The sequence below is a fragment of the Oryza glaberrima genome, chromosome 1 (assembly GCF_000147395.1).
Source record: "Oryza glaberrima chromosome 1, OglaRS2, whole genome shotgun sequence".
Lineage (NCBI taxonomy): Eukaryota > Viridiplantae > Streptophyta > Magnoliopsida > Poales > Poaceae > Oryza > Oryza glaberrima.
Genome location: NC_068326.1, coordinates 21416393 through 21436745, shown reverse-complemented (window position 1 = coordinate 21436745; position 20353 = coordinate 21416393). Strand labels below are relative to the sequence as shown.

Here is a 20353-nt window from a genome sequence, read left to right as displayed (position 1 = left end):
TCTGGCAACCAATTTATGGAAAAATTCCAGATAATATTGGTGCTCTAAGGAGAATAGAGTCCCTAGACCTATCCTACAATGAGTTAGTTGGTGAAATCCCTTTAAGTCTCTCTGGCAACCAACTTAATGGAAAAATTCCAGATAATATTGGTGCTTTAAGGAGATTAGAGTCCCTAGACCTATCCTACAATGAGTTAGTTGGTGAAATCCCTTCAAGTTTGTCATGCTTTTTTTTTTTTTTGCGAGGAAGTTTGTCATGCTTTAATTGTTAAAGGTTCTTAAACTTATCCTACAACAATCTGTTGGGAAAAATTCCATCAGGACAACAACTACAAACATTCAACAATCTTTATATATGTACATCGGCAATCCTGGACTTGCGGACCTCCTCTTCCCACCAACTGTTCCATGAACAGAACAAACCAAATTGCCCAGAATGAACATGACGACGCATCACATGATATATCATATCTGTACATTGTCACTTGTTTGGAGATTGGCTTTCTGACTTTGACAAAAATATGAAGCAATTGGTAGTGGCTGGAGTGGCTGCGGTTATTTGGGCCATATGGAAACTATAAATAGGTATTGTTTTTAGAAAAAGCTACCTAATGACCCCACTGATCTTATCCTTGGCTTGCAATTGGACTGAATCCTAGGCTGTATTGTAGAAACTGGAAGTAAACCAAAGAAGATTGCTGCTGGGGGCCAGGCTCATGAGACAGGTGGCAAGTGAAATTTTCAACTCCAGGTTTGGGTGGAGGGCCTGCACAAGAAGACTGGAGAACTGAAGACTGTCCTTCCTGGGAGTTGCTGAGTGCTGATTGGGTGTAACCCTAGTTGCCTGTCCTTGTTTTGAGTCCTGATCCTGCAGGAAGTCTTTCTTTTGGTAGTTGTGGTAGTTTGTAGTGTAAGCTCTTGTTCAAGAAACTGCAGTCTTGATTTGGTTGGCAGGCATGTCTGTCAGTTCTTGCTTTCCTCCCGTCTCTAGCTTTGTTTGTTCTCTTGCAAGAACCTTTGTAGCATCGTTCGTTTCTGGTAATGGAAATGGGGGCTATCAGCTCTATCTCTAAAAAAAACATCATATTTGTACATTAGCACAAGCGCGGGGTTTGCGGTAGAGCTTTGGGCAGTGCTCTGCACCATTTTGTTCAAGAAATCATGGAGGATCACTTACTTTCGGGTTTTTGATCAGATATATGACAAGATCTATGTGCAAGCGGCTATTCGTAAGGATGTGTTTTGATAAGAAAATTCCTGTGAGGAACTCTGGATGTTTTATTCCACTTTATTTATTTCCGTACTCTTTTGTGATGTTTAAATGTCTTGTGTTGTGCGCATCATTTGTTCTTGTTTTTGTGACAGACTAGTAGTTATGCTCTTTAATAATACCTGTACCAGTCATGTTAATTAAACCGTATCATGGTATGATCGATCTTACTTAAATTGTATCATGGTATGATCTAATATTTGTTCTTCTGCACCTTTTTGTTTTTGTGAGAGATACAATACATGTTTTCACTATAGGTCTTTTACATATATACTACCTCCGTTTTTTAATAGATGACGCCGTTGACTTTTTCTCACATGTTTGACCATTCGTCTTATTCAAAAATTTTAAGCAAATATATAAGATATAAATCACACTTAAAGTACTATGAATGATAAAACAACTCATAACAAAATAAATTATAATTACGTAAATTTTTTGAATAAGACGAATGGTCAAACATGTGAAAAAAAGTCAACAGCGTCATCTATTAAAAAATGGAGGGAGTACTTTACAAGAAATCTCAGTTTGTTAAAACTGTGGAATGAAAATCAAACATATCAGGAAAAAGAACAAAATATGTACAGTACGATGTGCTTCCATAGTTCCATTGCCATCGCTTTCTGCCTTGTGCTACGAGCGGGATTAACGGTGAGAGTAAGAGGATTCAGGGAAGAGTCTATGAATGTATCAGAGGTAGGGGTGGTAATGGATCAAGACTCATAGGTCCTTTCATAACCCATCCTATCCCTTAAGGGTCCCTTTAATCAAAGGATTTATATAGGAATTTCATAGGATTCAAATCCTATAGGAAATTTTTCTATTTTGCCATTTGATTCAAAGGATTGAAGCTTTCCAAATCCTATGAAATTCCTATGGAATGGCACATTGCATGTGGATTTTGGAAGAAATTTAGCAAGAGCTCCAACCTCTTGGAAAATTTTCTTTGAGTCTATCTCTCTCATCTGATTCCTGCGTTTTTTCTGCGCTCCAATCAAACGACCATTCCTGTGTTTTTCCTGTGTTTTGCAATCCTCCGTTTTACACTTCAATTCCTGTCAGAATCATGTGTTTTTCCTATTCCTCCGTTTTTTCTACCCTACGATTCAAAGGGGCCCTAAATATTTTTAGCACACAAAACTACTAAATTTCAGTCTAACCTTTTTTAGACCTAGTCCTTACATTTTGTAGGCTTAAAATGTTGGGTCCATTACCACCCCTAATCAGAGGGCCTCCACGACAGCCACAGGTGACGGTGAAGCCGAGGATAGTTCACCCTCATCAGATCACCTGGGCGTTGGTGTTTGGTTGGAGGGACTAAAGTGGGGCTAAACTTTAGTCCCTCTCACAAAACATAAGAGACTTATGCTTTTGTGAGAGGGACTAAATTTAGTCCCTACCATAGAGACTTATGCTTTTGTGAGAGGGACTAAATTTAGTCCCTACCATAGAGACTTATGCTTTTGTGAGAGGGACTAAATTTAGTCCCTAGTTACCAAACACCACCTAAATCTGGGAGCTCTCGCTAGACGATTTACAGTACACCACTTGCACTCCAATTTGTCTATTGGTGATGGGGACTAGTGCTAGCTACCACATCTACTGTCCCAATGGGTTGGAATTAGTCAGAGCTTTATATGTTTTTCCAGTGTCTCAATCGGTTGGAATTCCAAGCATTCGTCAATGGTGTGCTCCGTGCCAGCACTTCCACTGACCACTATAGTACCAGTTTGCGATAGTACTAAATCTTATTTTTCTGCAATTTACAGTATTAAAATTACTTCCTCTGCTCCGTAATGTAACGGCCCCATCTTTTCGCTTATACTTATATTTATCAGCCAAAATTTAAATTTTCAACCTTTAATTTGGAGTTGATTTTTGGGTTTTTTTCATCGAAGTTTATTTTTCAGCCATTACTTTTAGGTTGCTAAGAACACATATATAAAAGTTTTATTCACAAATTATTTTTCATTTGCAAATATGCCATTTCGGTTATTCCCCGGATAAGCGAAATGATGGAGCCCTAAGTATTTTTGAGGTTGGCATGGACATTAAGAGCAAGTTTAATAGTATAGCCAACTACTAGCTCCAAATCATCTAGAGCCAATGTAATAGCTAATTCATACAATAGTTGCTTACTATACTATTAATACCTGGTCCCACCTATCATACACACGTTACGTCTTGGAGTCCGTGCTGCAACTGGCTATAGATCTGTAGCTCGCTGCTCTTCTCTCTCTTCATTTATCTCTTTAAAATATGTTTATAGCTGGCTTATAGCTTGCTATTGTACCTGCTCTAAGAAATTAGGTAGAGATGATCGAGGAAGATTGTGATTGGTGGAGAAGAAAAGATAGGTGAAAAGAATGGTTGTGGTTGGTTGAGAGGAGAGGGCAGGTGAAGAAATAACATTATTTTGAGATAAATTATTGAGCTAGAAATAGTTACTCCCTCCGTATTTTAATGTATGACGCCGTTGACTTTTTGACAAACGTTTGACCTTTCGTCTTATTTAAAAAATTTATGTAATTATAATTTATTTTATTGTGACTTGATTTATCATTAAATGTTCTTTAAGTATGACATAAGTATTTTTATATTTGCATAAAAATTTTGAATAAGACGAGTAGTATTTTTATAGTCTGCAGCACGCAGTATAAACTCTATCAACGACGAAAGAGATCCAACACAACATTTTTCAGCTGGCAAATTAATTATCTGATCTCTCCCCTTCAATTCTTAATGAAATTCAATCAGCCTCCTTCCGATCCGGCTATGATTGTCTACCTCTGAAGAAACATCATCACCAGATCGATGGCCCCGCTAAAGCTCCTCGTCCTTCTAGCACCGTTGTTTCTCCAATCCTCATCCACCACAACAGCTGTTCCTCCGCCATCCTGGGGTAGCCACCGCTGCATCACCGGCGAGAGGGACGCTCTTCTTTCCTTCAAGGCCGGCATCACCGACCCCGGCCACTACCTATCATCGTGGCAAGGCGAGGACTGCTGCCAGTGGAAGGGCGTCCGGTGCAGCAACCGCACCAGCCATGTCGTAGAGCTCCGGCTCAACAGCTTACACGAAGTCCGCACAAGCATAGGCTTCGGTGGAGGTGAGCTGAACTCAACCTTGCTCACTTTGCCGCACCTGATGCACCTAGACCTTCGCGTCAACGACTTCAACGGTGCGCGTATCCCGGAGTTCATCGGTGGACTGAACAACTTGCTGTACCTCTATCTCTATGGTGCAAACTTCAGTGGGCTGGTGCCACCCAATCTTGGTAACCTCTCCAAGTTGATCCATCTTGACCTGAACAGCATGTCTAATTATGGGTCCGTTTACTCAACTGATCTTGCATGGTTATCACGCCTCACAAAATTGCAGTACGTTGATATCAGTGGTGTGAATCTTAGTACTGCAGTGAACTGGGTTCATGTCGTCAACAAGCTTTCGTCCCTTGTCACCCTTAATCTACGTTTTTGTGAGCTTCAAAACGTCATCCCATCTCCTTTGAATGCTAATCTGACATTGCTTGAGCAGCTTGATCTCTATGGTAACAAATTTAGCTCTTCTCTTGGAGCTAAGAACTTGTTCTGGGATCTTCCCAATCTCCGTTACTTTGATATGGGGGTTAGTGGACTCCAAGGATCAATTCCTGATGAGGTGGGGAACATGACATCGATCATTATGTTGCATCTTCATGACAACAAGCTGACTGGTACCATACCAGCAACCTTCAGGAACCTATGCAAATTGGAAGAGCTATGGCTATCTACGAATAACATCAATGGTCCCGTGGCAGTATTATTTGAGAGATTACCTGCCAGAAAGAACCTGCAAGAGTTACTTTTATATGAGAATAATTTGACAGGGAGCCTACTTGATCAGCTAGGTCATCTCAGCAATCTGACCACTCTTGATATCAGCAATAACATGCTTTCTGGAGAGATACCTACCGGGATATCAGCACTAACAATGTTGACAGAATTACTACTCAGCTTCAACAGTCTTGAAGGTACAATCACTGAATCCCATTTCGTGAATCTAACTGCTCTAAACCATCTAGATTTATGTGACAACTCATTAACCATGGTGTTCCAACAAGGTTGGGTTCCTCCATTCAAACTAGATATAGTTGATTTACGATCTTGTATGCTAGGGTCAGATTTTCCGGAGTGGCTCCGATCACAAAATAGTGTATATGTTCTTGATATATCAAATACTGGTATAACTGATTCATTGCCCCATTGGTTTTGGATAACATTTTCCAAAACTCAGCATTTGGTTTTGTCAAACAACCAAATCAGCGGCATGTTACCACCAAGAATGTTCAGAAGAATGGAGGCAGAGACGATGGATTTTAGTAACAACATTTTGGTAGGTCCCATGCCAGAGCTTCCTAGAAATTTATGGTCCTTGGACCTCTCAAGAAACAATTTGTCGGGGCCACTGTCATCATATCTCGGAGCTCCATTGTTGACTGTGCTTATTATATTCGAAAATTCTCTATCTGGTAAAATCCCTAACTCTTTTTGTCGATGGAAAAAATTAGAATTTCTAGACTTGTCAGGAAATCTACTAAGAGGGACATTACCCAACTGTGGGGTACAATCAAATACAGGGAAGTTACCATATAATAACTCTTCAAGAGTCAATCAACTAAAAGTTTTGAACTTGAATGGCAACAATCTTTTTGGAGAATTCCCGTTGTTTCTGCAAAAGTGTCAAAACCTACTTTTGCTTAATCTGGGTCATAACCAATTTTATGGGAATCTCCCAACATGGATTGGAGAGAAATTACCAACATTGGCATTTCTAAGCCTGCGTTCAAATTTTTTTTCTGGCCACATTCCACCACAGATTGCCAACCTTACAGAACTTCAGTACTTGGATATTGCATGTAACAACATGTCAGGCAGCATTCCAGAATCATTTAAGAAGTTGAGGGGCATGACTCTCAGTCCTGCAGACAATGACTCACTTTCATATTATGGTAGTAATTCTGAGGGGATTGATGAAATTGATTTGGACGTTTTCCCCAACACCTTGCCAGTTATTACAAAAGGACAGCAGCTTGAATATTTGACAGGAATCATGTATATGGTAAATTTTGATCTGTCATGCAACAGTTTAACAGGGCAAGTTCCTGCAGAGATCAGTAAGCTTGTTGCTCTGAAAAGCCTGAACCTGTCATACAATCTTCTAAGTGGGATCATCCCTAACAGCATTGGTGGGTTACATGCACTAGAATCACTTGACCTATCAGATAATGAATTCTCTGGTGAAATTCCTGCAAGCTTATCGTTTCTAACATCATTAAGTCACTTGAACCTATCATATAACAATCTGACAGGCAAGGTGCCATCTGGGTATCAACTGCAAACACTTGATGACCAGCCATCTATTTACATTGGCAACCCAGGACTATGCGGTCCTCCTCTGTCCAAAAGTTGTTCAGAAACAAATGCAAGTCCAGCTGACACAATGGAGCATGACAATGGAAGCGATGGTGGTTTCTTTCTCCTTGCTGTGAGCAGTGGTTATGTAACTGGTCTCTGGACAATCTTTTGCGCCATCTTATTCAAGAAGGAATGGAGAGTTGTTTGTTTCTCATTCTCCGACTTCTTATTTGACTGGATTTATGTGCGAGTTGTAATGTGCTGGGCTTCCCTGGCAAGGAAAAGAAGAGCAGTAACCTTATCTGGAAGCATCTAGGTACAATCGAAGATTTGATCCACAAAAGTATTCAACTACTTGGAATCCCTTGACGTATCTAACAATGAATTATCTGGTGAAATTCCCTCAAGCTTGTCAGCTCTAACATCTCTGAGCCCCTTGAACATGTCATATAACAATTTATCAGTAATGCCATCTGGACCGCAGCTGCAAACACTCAATAACCAGATTTATATCTATGTTGGAAATCCTGGTCTTTGTGGCCCTCCTCTCTTGAAGAACTGTTCAATTAATGGTGCAAAACAAAGTGACAACAAATATACAAATCATATGGAATCTCTCTACCTTGGGATGGCATAGGATTTGTAGTAGGTCTTTGGACTGTGTTTTGTACCATGTTAATGAAAAGAACTTGGATGATTGTTTACTTTCAGATCATCGACAACTTATATAAGTTCTATATTATCTAAAATAATATGATAAGTTGTATGTACAGCTGATTATAAGCTGGACTCGCTTTGGTGCATAAAACACAAGATAATGCAGCATGAAGAGCCAGTGTTTGCTGCCAGTGAATTATTCACAACTTGTATCTAAACACATCCTAATCAATGAATAAGTTCTACTGTTCTACAAGGTAGAAGATGTACTCCATAATCTTTTTCTTTCAAGGAAAAATATGTATACTCTAATGGCAACTACACTATGCTGAGTGAGGGTCCTCTGTAGTACTGCTCACTGATATGTGGGCCCACAGACCCTCGGGCCGACATGTCAGTGAGCAGTACCGCATGCCAAATGATCTGGATTGCACTGTGCCTTCCTCTTTTTCCTTTTTTTTCTTTTTTTTTGTAATCAGATTCATTTTTTCTCGAGTAGCAATGCAATACAGTACTACTTATTTCCGTCTAACCATTTGGATATCAAAATGCTATTTGTAAGACACTGGTGTGTAGAGACCTCAGCATATCGACACGTCTCATTAATTCTAACAGATTTGCAGGTCCAGTACTGGAGTTTCCAAGGGGAAGTTTCATACCTTGACTTGTGCAGTAATCAATTGATGGAGATATGGGGAGAAGTGTCAGCCAAACATTGCTGTTTTAAGCTACAGACACCTTGAATATGGAATTTGTAGAGCGGATCAGCCTCTGGAAGGGAGCCCATGGCAGATAGGCGACCTGACCGCCTCACCGACCTCTGAATCGTGAGGTTCTCCAGTCTAAGCCGGGCAACTTGGGGCCCGCCAAGCAGCGCTGCCTCTGCGGTTCGAGTTCCCAGCGACCGTTGATGCATCACGCTCCGGTCAGGCATAAGCTCGAACACCTCGAGGGGATCGTCGTCCACCGCCTGCCCTCCCGGCAATCCGCCACCGGAAGGGCGGCCCAGGCCCTTCTGAGTAAGCAACCGTGGTGTTTCCTGACCCCTGTTCCTCACCGGCAGGATGCGGCACGCGCTAGCGCTGAACTGCAGGGCGCGTGGAAGGCCGGCGGCGGCGAGTCCGCAACTCCCGCTGGCTCGCCGCGAACAACCGCATGCGCAGGGGGCAGGGCCGTGCGGGGTTTGCAAGCGACGGCACAGTGGATGGGCCACAAAGCGGCTGGTATATGATCCACTCTATATTCCAGCCCACCCAAATTCCAGATGTGATCCATGTTTCAGAGCAAAAGCAAAGGTGCGAGTGGGCCGTGTTTGAGAATGAGCCAGATTTCGTAGAGGGCTTGTTATGTTTTGGGGCTTCCAATTGGGCGACGTCCTCCATCGGCTCCTCGAGTCATCGCTGCTCGGTGGGCGCTTTAGGCCCTGTTTCTTCGGCTTGGGATTATTATAATTCAGATTATTAGAGGAAGCGGAAACAAACAGACAATTTATTGAAGTAGCTTATTATAATCTGTAGCCCAGCTTATTATAATCTGATAAGCTCATTTAGGTGAGCTTTTTCAGATTATTGGGTGAAAAATTACCCACCATGCCATCCGACTCTCTCTTTAGACTTGCAAACCCAATAATCTAAGCTCTAATAATCTAGAAAAGAAACAACTAACCGCTTATTTTACTACAGATTATAACAATCTAGCTTATAGTAATCTGACTCAATAATCTAGATTATAATAATCTTAAGCTGAAAGAAACAGGACCTTAACCGCTGAATGGATTCTTAACAGTAATGATAGTACATACTCCCTCCGTTTCAAAATGTTTGACACCGTTGACTTTTTAGTACGTGTTTGACCATTCGTCTTATTCAAAAAATTTAAGTAATTATTTATTATTTTCGTATCATTTGATTCATTGTTAAATATACTTTCATGTACACATATAGTTTTATATATTTCACAATTTTTTTTAAATAAGACTGTCAGGGTTATAGATACCACATACCTAATAGTAGTTGACTAAATCTCGGCAGGACCCACCACATACCATGTCCTATACGGAAACAACCTGTGGATATAGGAGGAGTTCCGGATAAGGAAAGACAACCAGAGTTCTACATGGAAACGACAAGGACTACTCGGATTGTATCCATATTGGTTTCCCTAGTTCTACTTGGACAAGGGGATACCTATGGATATAAATACAAAGCCCCCTAGGAGGAGAGAGGACACACGACCACCTCAATCAACACCCACCATGGAAGAGACCCACCATAGAAGACACAAGATCAACATACAAGCCTACATACGTCAAAACAAGCCATCGGATATCGGCTTCAGGGATAAGCACGGCTAGTCCCCTACGGTGTCTCCGGATACTATCAGGAGAGACGAAAGCGCTATCTTTGATCTCGCCAGGCACGGATTCGAGAACGAAGACTACCCTGTTGTCGACTATGAGTCAGACCTTCAGACCGCCATGTCGACGATAGTTAGATAGGTGTCACGCCCAGAAATTCCTGAATAGAATTCCAAGCAGAATGTGCATTAAAATCCCCGTCCAGGACCGGCCGGGGTACACAAACGACAATGTTGACATACAGATCCACGTCTTACAAACATTGTAAAAGTCTTACATAAATGCAGCGGAAAAACGAAAGATAACAGGAGCTAAGCCTTGACTTGAACTGCAGCGGGAACACCACTCCACAGGCATACTCGATGGCACGGACGAAGCCTACTCCTCGGAGAACCAGCCATCGGACACATACTCATACTCTGGGGTTGGGGGAAAATAGAGCAAGACTGAGTACTATCCACTGTACTCCGCAAGTCATACCGGAATAGGAGTATGATGTAGGGATTTAACAAGGGATAGCCATACAGGTTTGTTTGCATAGTACTGGCATTTATAAACAGAAGCTGAATGCGGAAAAACAGTTGAAAACATTAATCAATATTAATCATCCACTGTCCAACTCTACACCACGTTGCAACAGGCCCAACCATCCACCTATACCATCCAATTTCATTAGACTAAGCTAAGGTGAGTCTAATCATGGTGAATCTGGTTGACCGCCCATAACCGCGGGCACGGCTATTCGAATAGTTTTACTCTGATCAGAGGTGTACAACTGTACCCACAAGACACAGCCCCACGACACGTTTCCGTGCGCCGACATGCCACCACGACATACCGGAAAGAGGCCGTGACAGGACCCTTCGCATAACCCCCTCTAGCCAAGCACACCACACCTCAGGTTTCACCCCCGTCCCTAGCGGGCGACGGGCAGTCCCCTCTCATGCCTAGGTGAATCCGGAAGCCGCATAGGCCGTCGCAGGACCCATCCAAACTCCATCACGCCCACCCTTGCCTGGATGCGTCAGCTAAAGAAAAGTTACACTACAAGCCCAGCCGTTGCCCACGCTGGCTTGTGGTAAGCACGATAAATTCTTTCAGGGTTTCCCGTGAACCGGTCCTTAATTGCCATGGATGCGACTAGCAAAACCATGCACCCACAGCCCACCATGTGATTCATTTTAATTAACCAACACCAAAGCGGTGGTACTAATCCAACATTACCATTTGAACTTACAGTCTATATTTTAGTGAGACTTCCCCATTGTGTGCTAGTTGAACTAAGCATGGCTAAGCAATTCCTAGTCCAACGTCTATTCATGTTATAACCCAAGCTAACAAAGGAGCATGGTACCAAAATAGCATGGCTGTAACAATAGGTAGACATCCCATAATATTATTGCAAAACAAATGCAGTATTTGAAAGAAAAACATTAGGACATTTGCAATATAGGATCAACATGATCAAGTGACAAGCATGACTTGCCTTGCTCTGCTGCTAGAGGAACCTCGGCGACTATCTCGAAGTACACCGGAGCGTCGGAAGAGCCGGAATCTAACGACATACAAGGCAAACAATGCAAACAGGCTATAAGACTACTGAAACAGAGAACAAAACCATTTTTAATGGATTCTACACATTTTTCTTGATTTACTGAGACTTGAATGGGCTTAAACGGAGCTCGGATGAATTAGTTATGAATTTTAGAAGATTCACTGTGTTTATTACTATAACAAAAAGTCCTTAAATAATTTATTGCGCAATAAATTCCCAGGGCTGACGTCATCAAGGGGGGTGGCGCCGACAGGCGGGTCCCACAGGTCAGTGGCTCGGGAGAGAGGGGAAGGGGCGCCAGCAAGCGGGCCCCACATGGCAACGGCTCAAGGGGGCCGGTCCACCGTGGACCGGGACCACGCGGGTGGTCCACCGCTGGTCCACGGGACCGACGGCCCAGATCGGCCCCGAGCCGATCGGGCGGTGGCGGTAGAAGCGGCCACCGGGCTCGGCTCGGCTCCAAAGCCGGCCGGCCGGCCATGGCTAGCGGCGGCGGCACGCGGTCGACGGCGACGGCGACCGGCGGCACGGGAGGCGGCGGCGGCCGAAGACGACGGCGCACGATTTGAAGCGGCGGCTCGGCACTAGGAGGGAGAGGAAGGGGAAAAGAGGGAATGAATGCCTCACCGCGAGTGGCCGGCGCGGAGGGAGACGACGGCGAACGGCGACGGCGAGCCACGGGAAGACGGCGGCGACGGGCGGACGAGCTCCGGGATGCCCTAAGGGAGGAAAAGAGAGAGGTTAGAGGGAGGGAGACGAACCACGGCGGCCGGCATCCATGGCCGAAGGCGGCGGTAGAGGTAGGGCTCACCGGAGCGCGAGGGGATGCGGGTTCCGGCGACGAATCTCGACGGAGGAGAGGCGGACGAGGTGGAGTTCGGCCTCGCAAACCCGACGGCGGTGACGGTGCGGTGCGGTGGCGACCCTAGCGGCGGCTAGCGGCGACCGGAGTAGCGGGAGTGGCGGCAGCGAGTGGTTTCACGGCGCGGGGGCGATGGAGAGCTCGGGAGAGGCCGGCGGCAAAAGGAAAAGCGAGGAGGAAGACGCGGGGATGGATTTTATAGGGGCGGGAAGGTCGGGAACGGCCCGGGCGCTCCCGATTTCGCCGGCGACGTGGGAGGTGGGAGGTGGGGAGAGAGAGAGAGGGAGTGGCGGGATTCAAAAAACGAATCCCGCCCATCTTGGTTGAGGGCGCGGGTGGGAGAGAGAGGGGTGGGCGCGGGGAAGACGGGGAGCACGCGCGGCGTGGCCGACGTGGCCCGGAGGAGGCGGAGACGTGGGCGCGGCGGCGGTTGCGAGCGCGGCGGCGCGGGCGCGAGGAAGGGGACGGGCCCGATAGGTGGGGCCCACCTGTCGGCGTCCCGGGGAGAGAGGGAGGGGCGGCTTGGGCCGGCCCACAAGGAGGAGGGCGCGCGCGGCGGTGGGGCGGACTGGGCCGACGGCCCAAGAAGAGGAAAAAGAGGGAAAAGAAAAGAAAAGGAGGAAAAGATTTTTCCCTGGGATTTAAAATTGCACGTGCTCAATTTTAATTGGTTACAATTATTTCGAGAGCTCTGAAAATTCCACTAAAAATCTTGTTAGTGTATTTCGACATGTAGAACTCCAGAAAAATTCCACATGCCAAATCCGATTATTATTTGCATTGATTTAATAGGATTTACTCTTGCTTTACACCAGTATTTTCTTGAGACCATTTAAGACTCCAATTTAGGCTTGGGAAAGAACTTCAGGGTGTGACAATAGGCTACCCCACATATTGTACTGGTGTGATTATGGTGAATAAGAGCAATACCGGCTTCGGCCAACAGGATGTAGGGTTATTACCTGACAATTCAGGGGCCCGAACCTGTATAAAAATCCATGTCTCCCTCTCTTTTACCTCAGTCTCGCGTATACCCTAGCACCGACGATCCACATACTATGCAAATACCGGAATCGCGACATCAAACGTCGACAAAGACGAACGGTCAAACATGTGCTAAAAAGTCAACGGTGTCAAACATTTTGAAACGGAGGGAGTAGTAAATAGCTATTTTTCATATAGAAAAATATATCATAGAAAAATAAAATGGTAAATATTCAGAGATAGCAATGAAAACAACTCTCTGAATTCTCGAATTAAAAACTCACGAAACTGCTAATAGCCGATCAATCGCGCGTCTCACCTTATGATTTATTTCCAATTTAAGTTTTAATTTGTATGTTAAACTTTGATCTGCATACAAACTTTGCACACACATATAAAATTTGGACGTACATAAACTTTTTCATATAATTTTATGTACATACCTATATACATATAAATAAAAATTTTATATCATGTGAACGGGCTTGTAGCTTAGAGGTTATAAGAGCCTCAGTACCACCTTAGGTCATTGGTTCAACTCCCCATGGGAACGAATTTTTTAGGATTTAACGGCATTGTGTTTTCCCCTCTTAAGAAATGGGTATCGTTTCGGCCTTCAGAAATGGGTACCGTTTCGGCTCTCCTGTGGGTACTGTTCATTCTTCCCCCTCAAGAAATGGGTCCCGTTTCGGCCCTCCGAATATGGGAGGGCTCTGCTTAGTTAATTGGAAGAGAGTTTGGACCAAAGAATATGGGAGGACTATGTATAACTAATCTTGGTTTGCAGACCAAAGAATATGGGAGGACTAGGTATAACTAATCTTGAACTCTCCGGCCGATCCTAAAGACTACGCTGACTCTGGCAAGAGTATAATTGGGTTTGGACCAAAGAATATGGGAGGACTATGTATAACTAATCTTGGTTTGCAGACCAAAGAATATGGGAGGACTAGGTATAACTAATCTTGAACTCTCCGGCCGATCCTAAAGACTACGCTGACTCTGGCAAGAGTATAATTGGGTTTGGACCAAAGAATATGGGAGGACTATGTATAACTAATCTTGGTTTGCAGACCAAAGAATATGGGAGGACTAGGTATAACTAATCTTCAACTCTCCGGCCGATCCTAAAGACTACGCTGACTCTGGCAAGAGTATAATTCTCAAAAAAAAAAAAGACTACGCTGGCTCTGGCAAGAGTGGACGGCAGATGACAAACCTTTGCAGGGATCAAACCTTTCTTGTGATGAAACTGACAAGCAACTTTTCAGGGCTTCACACTAAGATAACCTTAGGAAATGATTGCAAAACAAAATTCTGGCATGATAGGTGGCTAGATGGGCTATCCCCTTCCCTCTACCAGCTTGCTACTAGAAAAAACAGAACGATGGCACAAGAAATACAAGGAAATCACTGGTTGAGGCAGATGAGAAGGATGAGCACCACGACACAAGTCAAGGAATTCTTTATCCTATGGCACCAAATCCAGTAGGTCGAATTGCAAGAAGAAACGGAAGATAAAGTAACATGGAGGTGGACACCAAATGGAATCTACTCGGCAAATTCGGCCTACAAGATACAATTTCTTGGGAGCATCCAGGACAATAGATCGGATTTCTTTTGGAAGGCCAGAGTAGAAAACAAATGTAAATTCTTCGGTTGGCTTATGGTCCACATGAAGATCCTCACAGCTGACAAGCTTCATCTTCGTGGCTAGGACAACAGCCACATTTGCCCACTCTGTGGTATGGAGCCAGAGACAACCATTTACCTGCTCATGGATTGCTCGTTTGAGAAACAAGTCTGGAGGTCCATTTGGCAGAAATCAGGGCTCCATATACCTTTGTCTTCCCTATTCAATGGAGATATATATGCTAGGGTGGTGGGCAGCCTGTAGAAAAGAGATGGTCAAGGAACAAAGACGGAACTTTGATGGCCTCTTCATCTACACAGCTTGGGGTATTTGGCTTCAACGAAATGACAGGATCTTCAACGAAGCTTATAGCACAATTATGCAAGTTGTTGACTCCATCATCGCCATGTGCAAGGCCTACGATGAGGCACATAACATAGATGAGTAGTGCTCGAATCCTTTGCTAGTTGTTTTGCATTGTCAAAATCCTATCTTTTCCTCCTGCTGCCACTTGGGGGATCCTGGGATCCTTTGTAACCTGAGCATCTTTCCCATCCTTGAGGAGGTACCATGAGGTACCAATCTAATCTAACCGTTCATTTAGGAGGGGTATGATCGGGCTAAACAAATTTAGGGTGGCGCTAATCCCTCACCCTCTTGATGGCGTTTTGCTTGCTTGCTCGTGGTGGCTCAAAGGGACCCAACCATGTCCGCCGCTGGCGGCAAGAGCTGCACGGGAGGAGGCGAGGAGGCGATTGCCGGGCTCCTCGACAGCGGCAGCGGCGTCCGGCGAGTACACGCTCGTGACGACGAGGGCGACAAGATACTCGTCGGCGACGTGCCATGAATGAATGAATCTCTCGTCTTCTCCAAAGCTTTGCCACATCTCTGTGCCGACGTCGCATCGAGTCCGCCGCGGCCGCCGTCGCGTCGAGCTTCCGACGAATCGCCGCCGTAACCATCGTCAAGCTCCCGATGAATGGCCGCTACAACCATTGCCGGCCTTACCCTCTTCCCCTCTCTTCCCTTTGCCGCATCTCCGTGTCGGCGTCGCGTCGCATCGAGCCCGCCGCGGCCACCGTCGCATCGAGCCCACCGCGGCCACCGTCACATCGAGCTTCTTACGAATCACCGCCGCAACCATCGCCACGGCCGCCGTCGCCGATGAATCATCGCCGCAACAATCATCAAGCTCCCGACGCAGCTTGCAGCTATCCGAGTCCTCCCGCCACCCATCGCCGATCTGGGCCGCCGTCGGGTTTTCGATCTAGGGTTCGGGACCTATATGCCCCTGCTCCCGCCGCCATCTCTCGCCGCCAGTTAGTTCAACACTGCTCCTGCCCTGTGAGATGCAAAGACGGAGGAGGAAGAGATGCCGCGTGCGTGCGTGACGCAGAATAAAGACGAAAGTACAAAACTGCCCTCCCACCCACGGTACCGCTTCAATGGGAAGGTGCGGTACCATGAGATACCGACGATTTTTGACCGTAGGATGTTGCCGGATCAACGGCCACGATTTGGTACTACACAACCTCAAGGACAGTAAAAAATCTCTTCTAATAATCAACTGACCGGCAGCATCCCACATTCTATATGTCAGTTGAGTGTGCGGCGGCTGGACCTGTCGAAAAACCAATTAAGGCTGTGTTTAGATCCAAAATTTAGATCTAAACTTCAGTACTTTTCCATCACATCAACCTGTCATACACACACAATTTTTCAGTCACATCATCTTCAATTTTAACCAAAATCCAAACTTTGGATCCAACTAAACACAGCCTAACAGGAGATCTTGAGGAGATGCAGTGTTGGAAAGAAACAGATAACACATCGTCCAGGCCTGGCACAAACCCAGAAAGCCAATTTGTTTCTTCCTTGGTAAGCCTTGTCTTGAACAACAATGAATTCACAGGTGAATTTCCTCAGTTTCTTCAAAGTACCTCGCAACTAGTGTTCCTAGATCTTTCATACAATAGGTTCTTTGGAAGATTGCCAGAGCGGTTACCAGGAAAAATGTCAGGGTTGCAAATCGTCAGGCTGAGATCTAATATGTTCAGTGGCCATATTCCTAAGAATTTCACTCACCTTGACAGTCTTCGCTATTTGGATATAGCGCATAATAACATATCAGGAACTATACCGGAGGACGTAGGAAACTGGAAAATAATGACTGTAACAACTCCGGTCTGGGAAGGCATCAGCTTCACTTTAGAAGAGAGCATAGATGTAATCATGAAGGATCAGCAGCGTGAATATCCATTTAGAATATACAATCAGATGGTAAATATTAGGCTGGTTTGGTTTTAGGCCTAAATTAGGCTTACCAATATTTGACAATTTCAATAGTGTTTAGTGTCTATTTGGTCTGAAGCCAAATTTTGGCATGCCTAAGAAAATATGCCATTTCAATAGTAAATTTAGACTATTTTGACTTCAATCCAAACACAACTTTACCTTACCAAAATTAGTCATGCCAAAACTTGCCAAAATTTGGCACTGACAAAATTTAGAAAGGCCTATTTAGGCCACAAACCAAACCAACCCATTGATTTTTCATGTAACAGTTTAATGGGACATATTCCGGAAGAGATACATTTACTCATTGGTCTTACCAATTTGAATTTATCAAGGAATCAGTTCAGTGGAGCAATCCCAAATCAGATTGGTGATTTAAAGCGGCTGGAGTCCCTTGACCTATCCTACAATGAGTTTTCTGGTCAAATCCCCTCAAGTTTATCAGCTTTAACTTCATTGAGCTACTTGAACTTGTCATACAACAATTTATCAGGCACAATTCACTGGAAGCATACAGGACAACCGAGCTAACTTCATTTGGCAAGCAAAAACAGATAACAAATACAAGTTCTTTGGATGGTTCATGGTTCAAAAGAAAATTTTAACGTCTGACAAACTGCAAATCCGAGGTTGGGACAATAGTCCAACTTGCTCCCTCTGTGGGACAGAACTGGCCTGAAACAGCGATACATCTCTTCATGGACTGCCCCTTCGCAAAACAGGTATGGACAAAGATTTGGTTGAAACTAGGGCTCAACATGCCAAGCTCTTCGTCCTTCAATGGAAACCTGATGGATTGGTGGGAAGCTTGCCGGAGAGAAATGATCAAAGAGCAGCGAAGGAACTTTGATGGCCTATTCATCTACACGACATGGGGTATTTGGCTCCAAAGGAATGCAAGAATTTTCAACAATGACTATGGTACAGTGTCACATGTGGTGGACTCCATCATCAACATGTGCAAAGCTTTCGATGAAGCGCAAATTGTTTAGATGTTAAAATGCCGTCTTTTGATGTTAGTGGCTTTGCACTTTCTCAAAGTGCTATAATTCCTCCAATGTCTAAATCTGAAGACACCACTTGAAGGTGTTCCTGTACGTGAAACTGCTTCTTTCTCCTTTAATGAATAGGCAGAGCTCCTGCCATTATCCCTCAAAAAAATTTATCAGGCACAATACCATCCGGACCACAGCTACAAGTTCTTGACAACCAGATTTATATCTATGTTGGCAACCCTGCTCTTTGTGGGCCTCCTCTCCCCAAGAAGTGCTCAGCTAATGAATCACAGCAAAGTGCCCACAAAAATACAAGTCACATGGATTTTCTCTATCTTGGGATGGGCATAGGTTTTGTGGTCGGTCTTTGGACTGTGCTTTGCACCATGTTGATGAAGAGAACCTGGATGATTGCTTACTTTCGAATCATTGACAAGATATATGATAAGTTCTATGTTCAAGTGGCTATAAGATGGGCTCGCCTAATGAGAACAAACCAAGATGATGCAGCATGAGAAGTATTTGCTTGCATTACAATCAAACTAGCACCTAAATCCTTGTAACTTTAAGAGTAAATCTAAGTAGTCATACAATGTGTATGTACTGTACTGGCAGGTACATAATGGTGTATAAGTTGGTATTCTGTAGCGGCCTTATAACTCTGTAATGTAATGGTTTTAAAAATAAACTTTGTTGAAGCTAGGCAAGGTTCTTGCTAAGACAAAATGTTGTAAACAACGCAATCGCAGTCTTCTTTTTCCTGGTATCCAATTCACTTTTCAGTTAGGAAAAAAAACCTTATTTCTCAGCCTAAACATCTGCATATCAATAATAACATGATGACAGTTGTAGGATGTGTAAAAAAAAGGCACATGGATTAGATTTTCAGGTCCAGTAGTGAAGAGTTTCCAATGGATGTTTCATACCTTGACCTGTCAGTAACCACCCTTTCTCAGAAATCTTCCAGCTAGTGGATTGATATATTGGGACCAGGCCACCATCCCGAGTCCCCGAACCCCCGAATCGGAGGATGCTCCCGTCTCCTCGAAATTGAGTGATACTCCCCTCCCATCTCCGCTTTACACCTGCGTACCTTTCCGGTCGACCGTTGTTGCATTATGCACCGGTCAGGCATAAGGTCGAACATCTGGAGGGGATCGTCGTACCCCACCCACCCGGACCGGAACTCCGGAAGGACGTCCCTGTGGAGGAGCAACCATCCGCTTCCTGGATCTTGATCTCGCCGGCAGCTTGTGGCACGCCGCACGCGCTAGTCCTGCATCTGCAGGCCGCGTGGAAGGCCGGCGACGGTGAGTCGATCCGCGACTACCGCCGGCGACGCCATCAATCGTTGCGCAGGAAGGCGGGGGCGCGGGGCCGTGTTGATGCTGAGGCCAAGCCATAGCTGCTATCAGCACATCCAGCAGATTTCATTCTAATATGTCGGGTTTCCAACTTTCCATACACCAACCGGGCGAATTCGTCCCCATCAACAAATGCGGGACGTTCAACCACGCATGCACAAATGCAACGAGCTATCCGCTAAAACTCCTCCGTGCTGTCAGCCTGTCATGTCCCTCTTTTTTTTTTGGGGGGGGGGAATGCTAAATAGCTGTCGCATGATTTTTGATAGCTAAATCATTTATGTTTCAATATATTTAGAACTATTCCTTCATGCGTTGTAGCAAAATATTTCACGAGGTGATTTAATTGTGTTTCAGCTTTTAAAAAGATTGAAACATTTTCGATCTACTTGGTGAAACATTTACGGTGTTTCAGCTTTCTAAAAGATTAAAACATTTTCGATCTATTTGGTGAAACATTTTTTATCTACTTCGTAAAACATTCGGAACCGTTGTTTTCATATGTTGTAGCAAAATGTTTCATGGGGTGATTTGATTGTGTTCCAGATTTTTTAAAAGATTGAAACATTTTCGATCTACTTGGTGAAATATTTTTTATCTACTTGGTGAAACACTGCATGATGAAAGACTAAAAAATCATGCGAATCTCGTATAGACAATCCTTTTTTTTTCCCTCCGTGCTTCTAAGTTCTGTCCGTTTAGCTACTTTTCTATCGTTGGCTTCGTTGCTCATGTCTGACATGTTTCAACCGGGGTCTTACTTCAGTCACTTAGCTTGGTCATTTGGGTGTAGAAATTTGCAAATTAAAGAATTAAAGAAATAAATAAATAAATAAAGATATATATATATATATATTTGCGCTAAACCGCAACCAAGGTGCGCTTTAACTAAATAAAACGCTCCCCTCACGTACCCCCCTCCCCACCCCTTGTCTTTTCTCTCCCGCACCTTTTTCTGTCCGTCCCAACAGCCACCCCACACCTTT

At 44.4% G+C, this 20353-nt stretch overlaps 2 protein-coding genes and 1 pseudogene across 2 annotated transcripts; 2 read left to right on the top strand and 1 right to left on the bottom strand.

The window, feature by feature from the left end:
* Window positions 1–3998: 3998 nt before the first annotated feature.
* LOC127760407 (receptor-like protein EIX2) lies at window positions 3999–7633 on the top strand. The gene has a single exon (XM_052284660.1). It carries the CDS (start codon window positions 4085–4087, stop codon window positions 6980–6982), a length of 2898 nt encoding a protein of 965 aa, XP_052140620.1. The 5' UTR covers window positions 3999–4084; the 3' UTR covers window positions 6983–7633.
* A 7625-nt stretch (window positions 7634–15258) lies between these two features.
* Window positions 15259–15857, bottom strand: LOC127760408 (uncharacterized; annotated as a pseudogene).
* Window positions 15858–17118: 1261 nt separating this feature from the next.
* On the top strand, window positions 17119–18518 carry LOC127780787 (receptor-like protein EIX1). The gene is made up of 2 exons (XM_052307793.1): window positions 17119–17501; window positions 18178–18518. The coding sequence occupies exons 1-2, from the start codon at window positions 17282–17284 to the stop codon at window positions 18516–18518; spliced, it is 561 nt and encodes a 186-aa protein (XP_052163753.1). The 5' UTR covers window positions 17119–17281.
* The last annotated feature ends 1835 nt before the right edge of the window (window positions 18519–20353 follow it).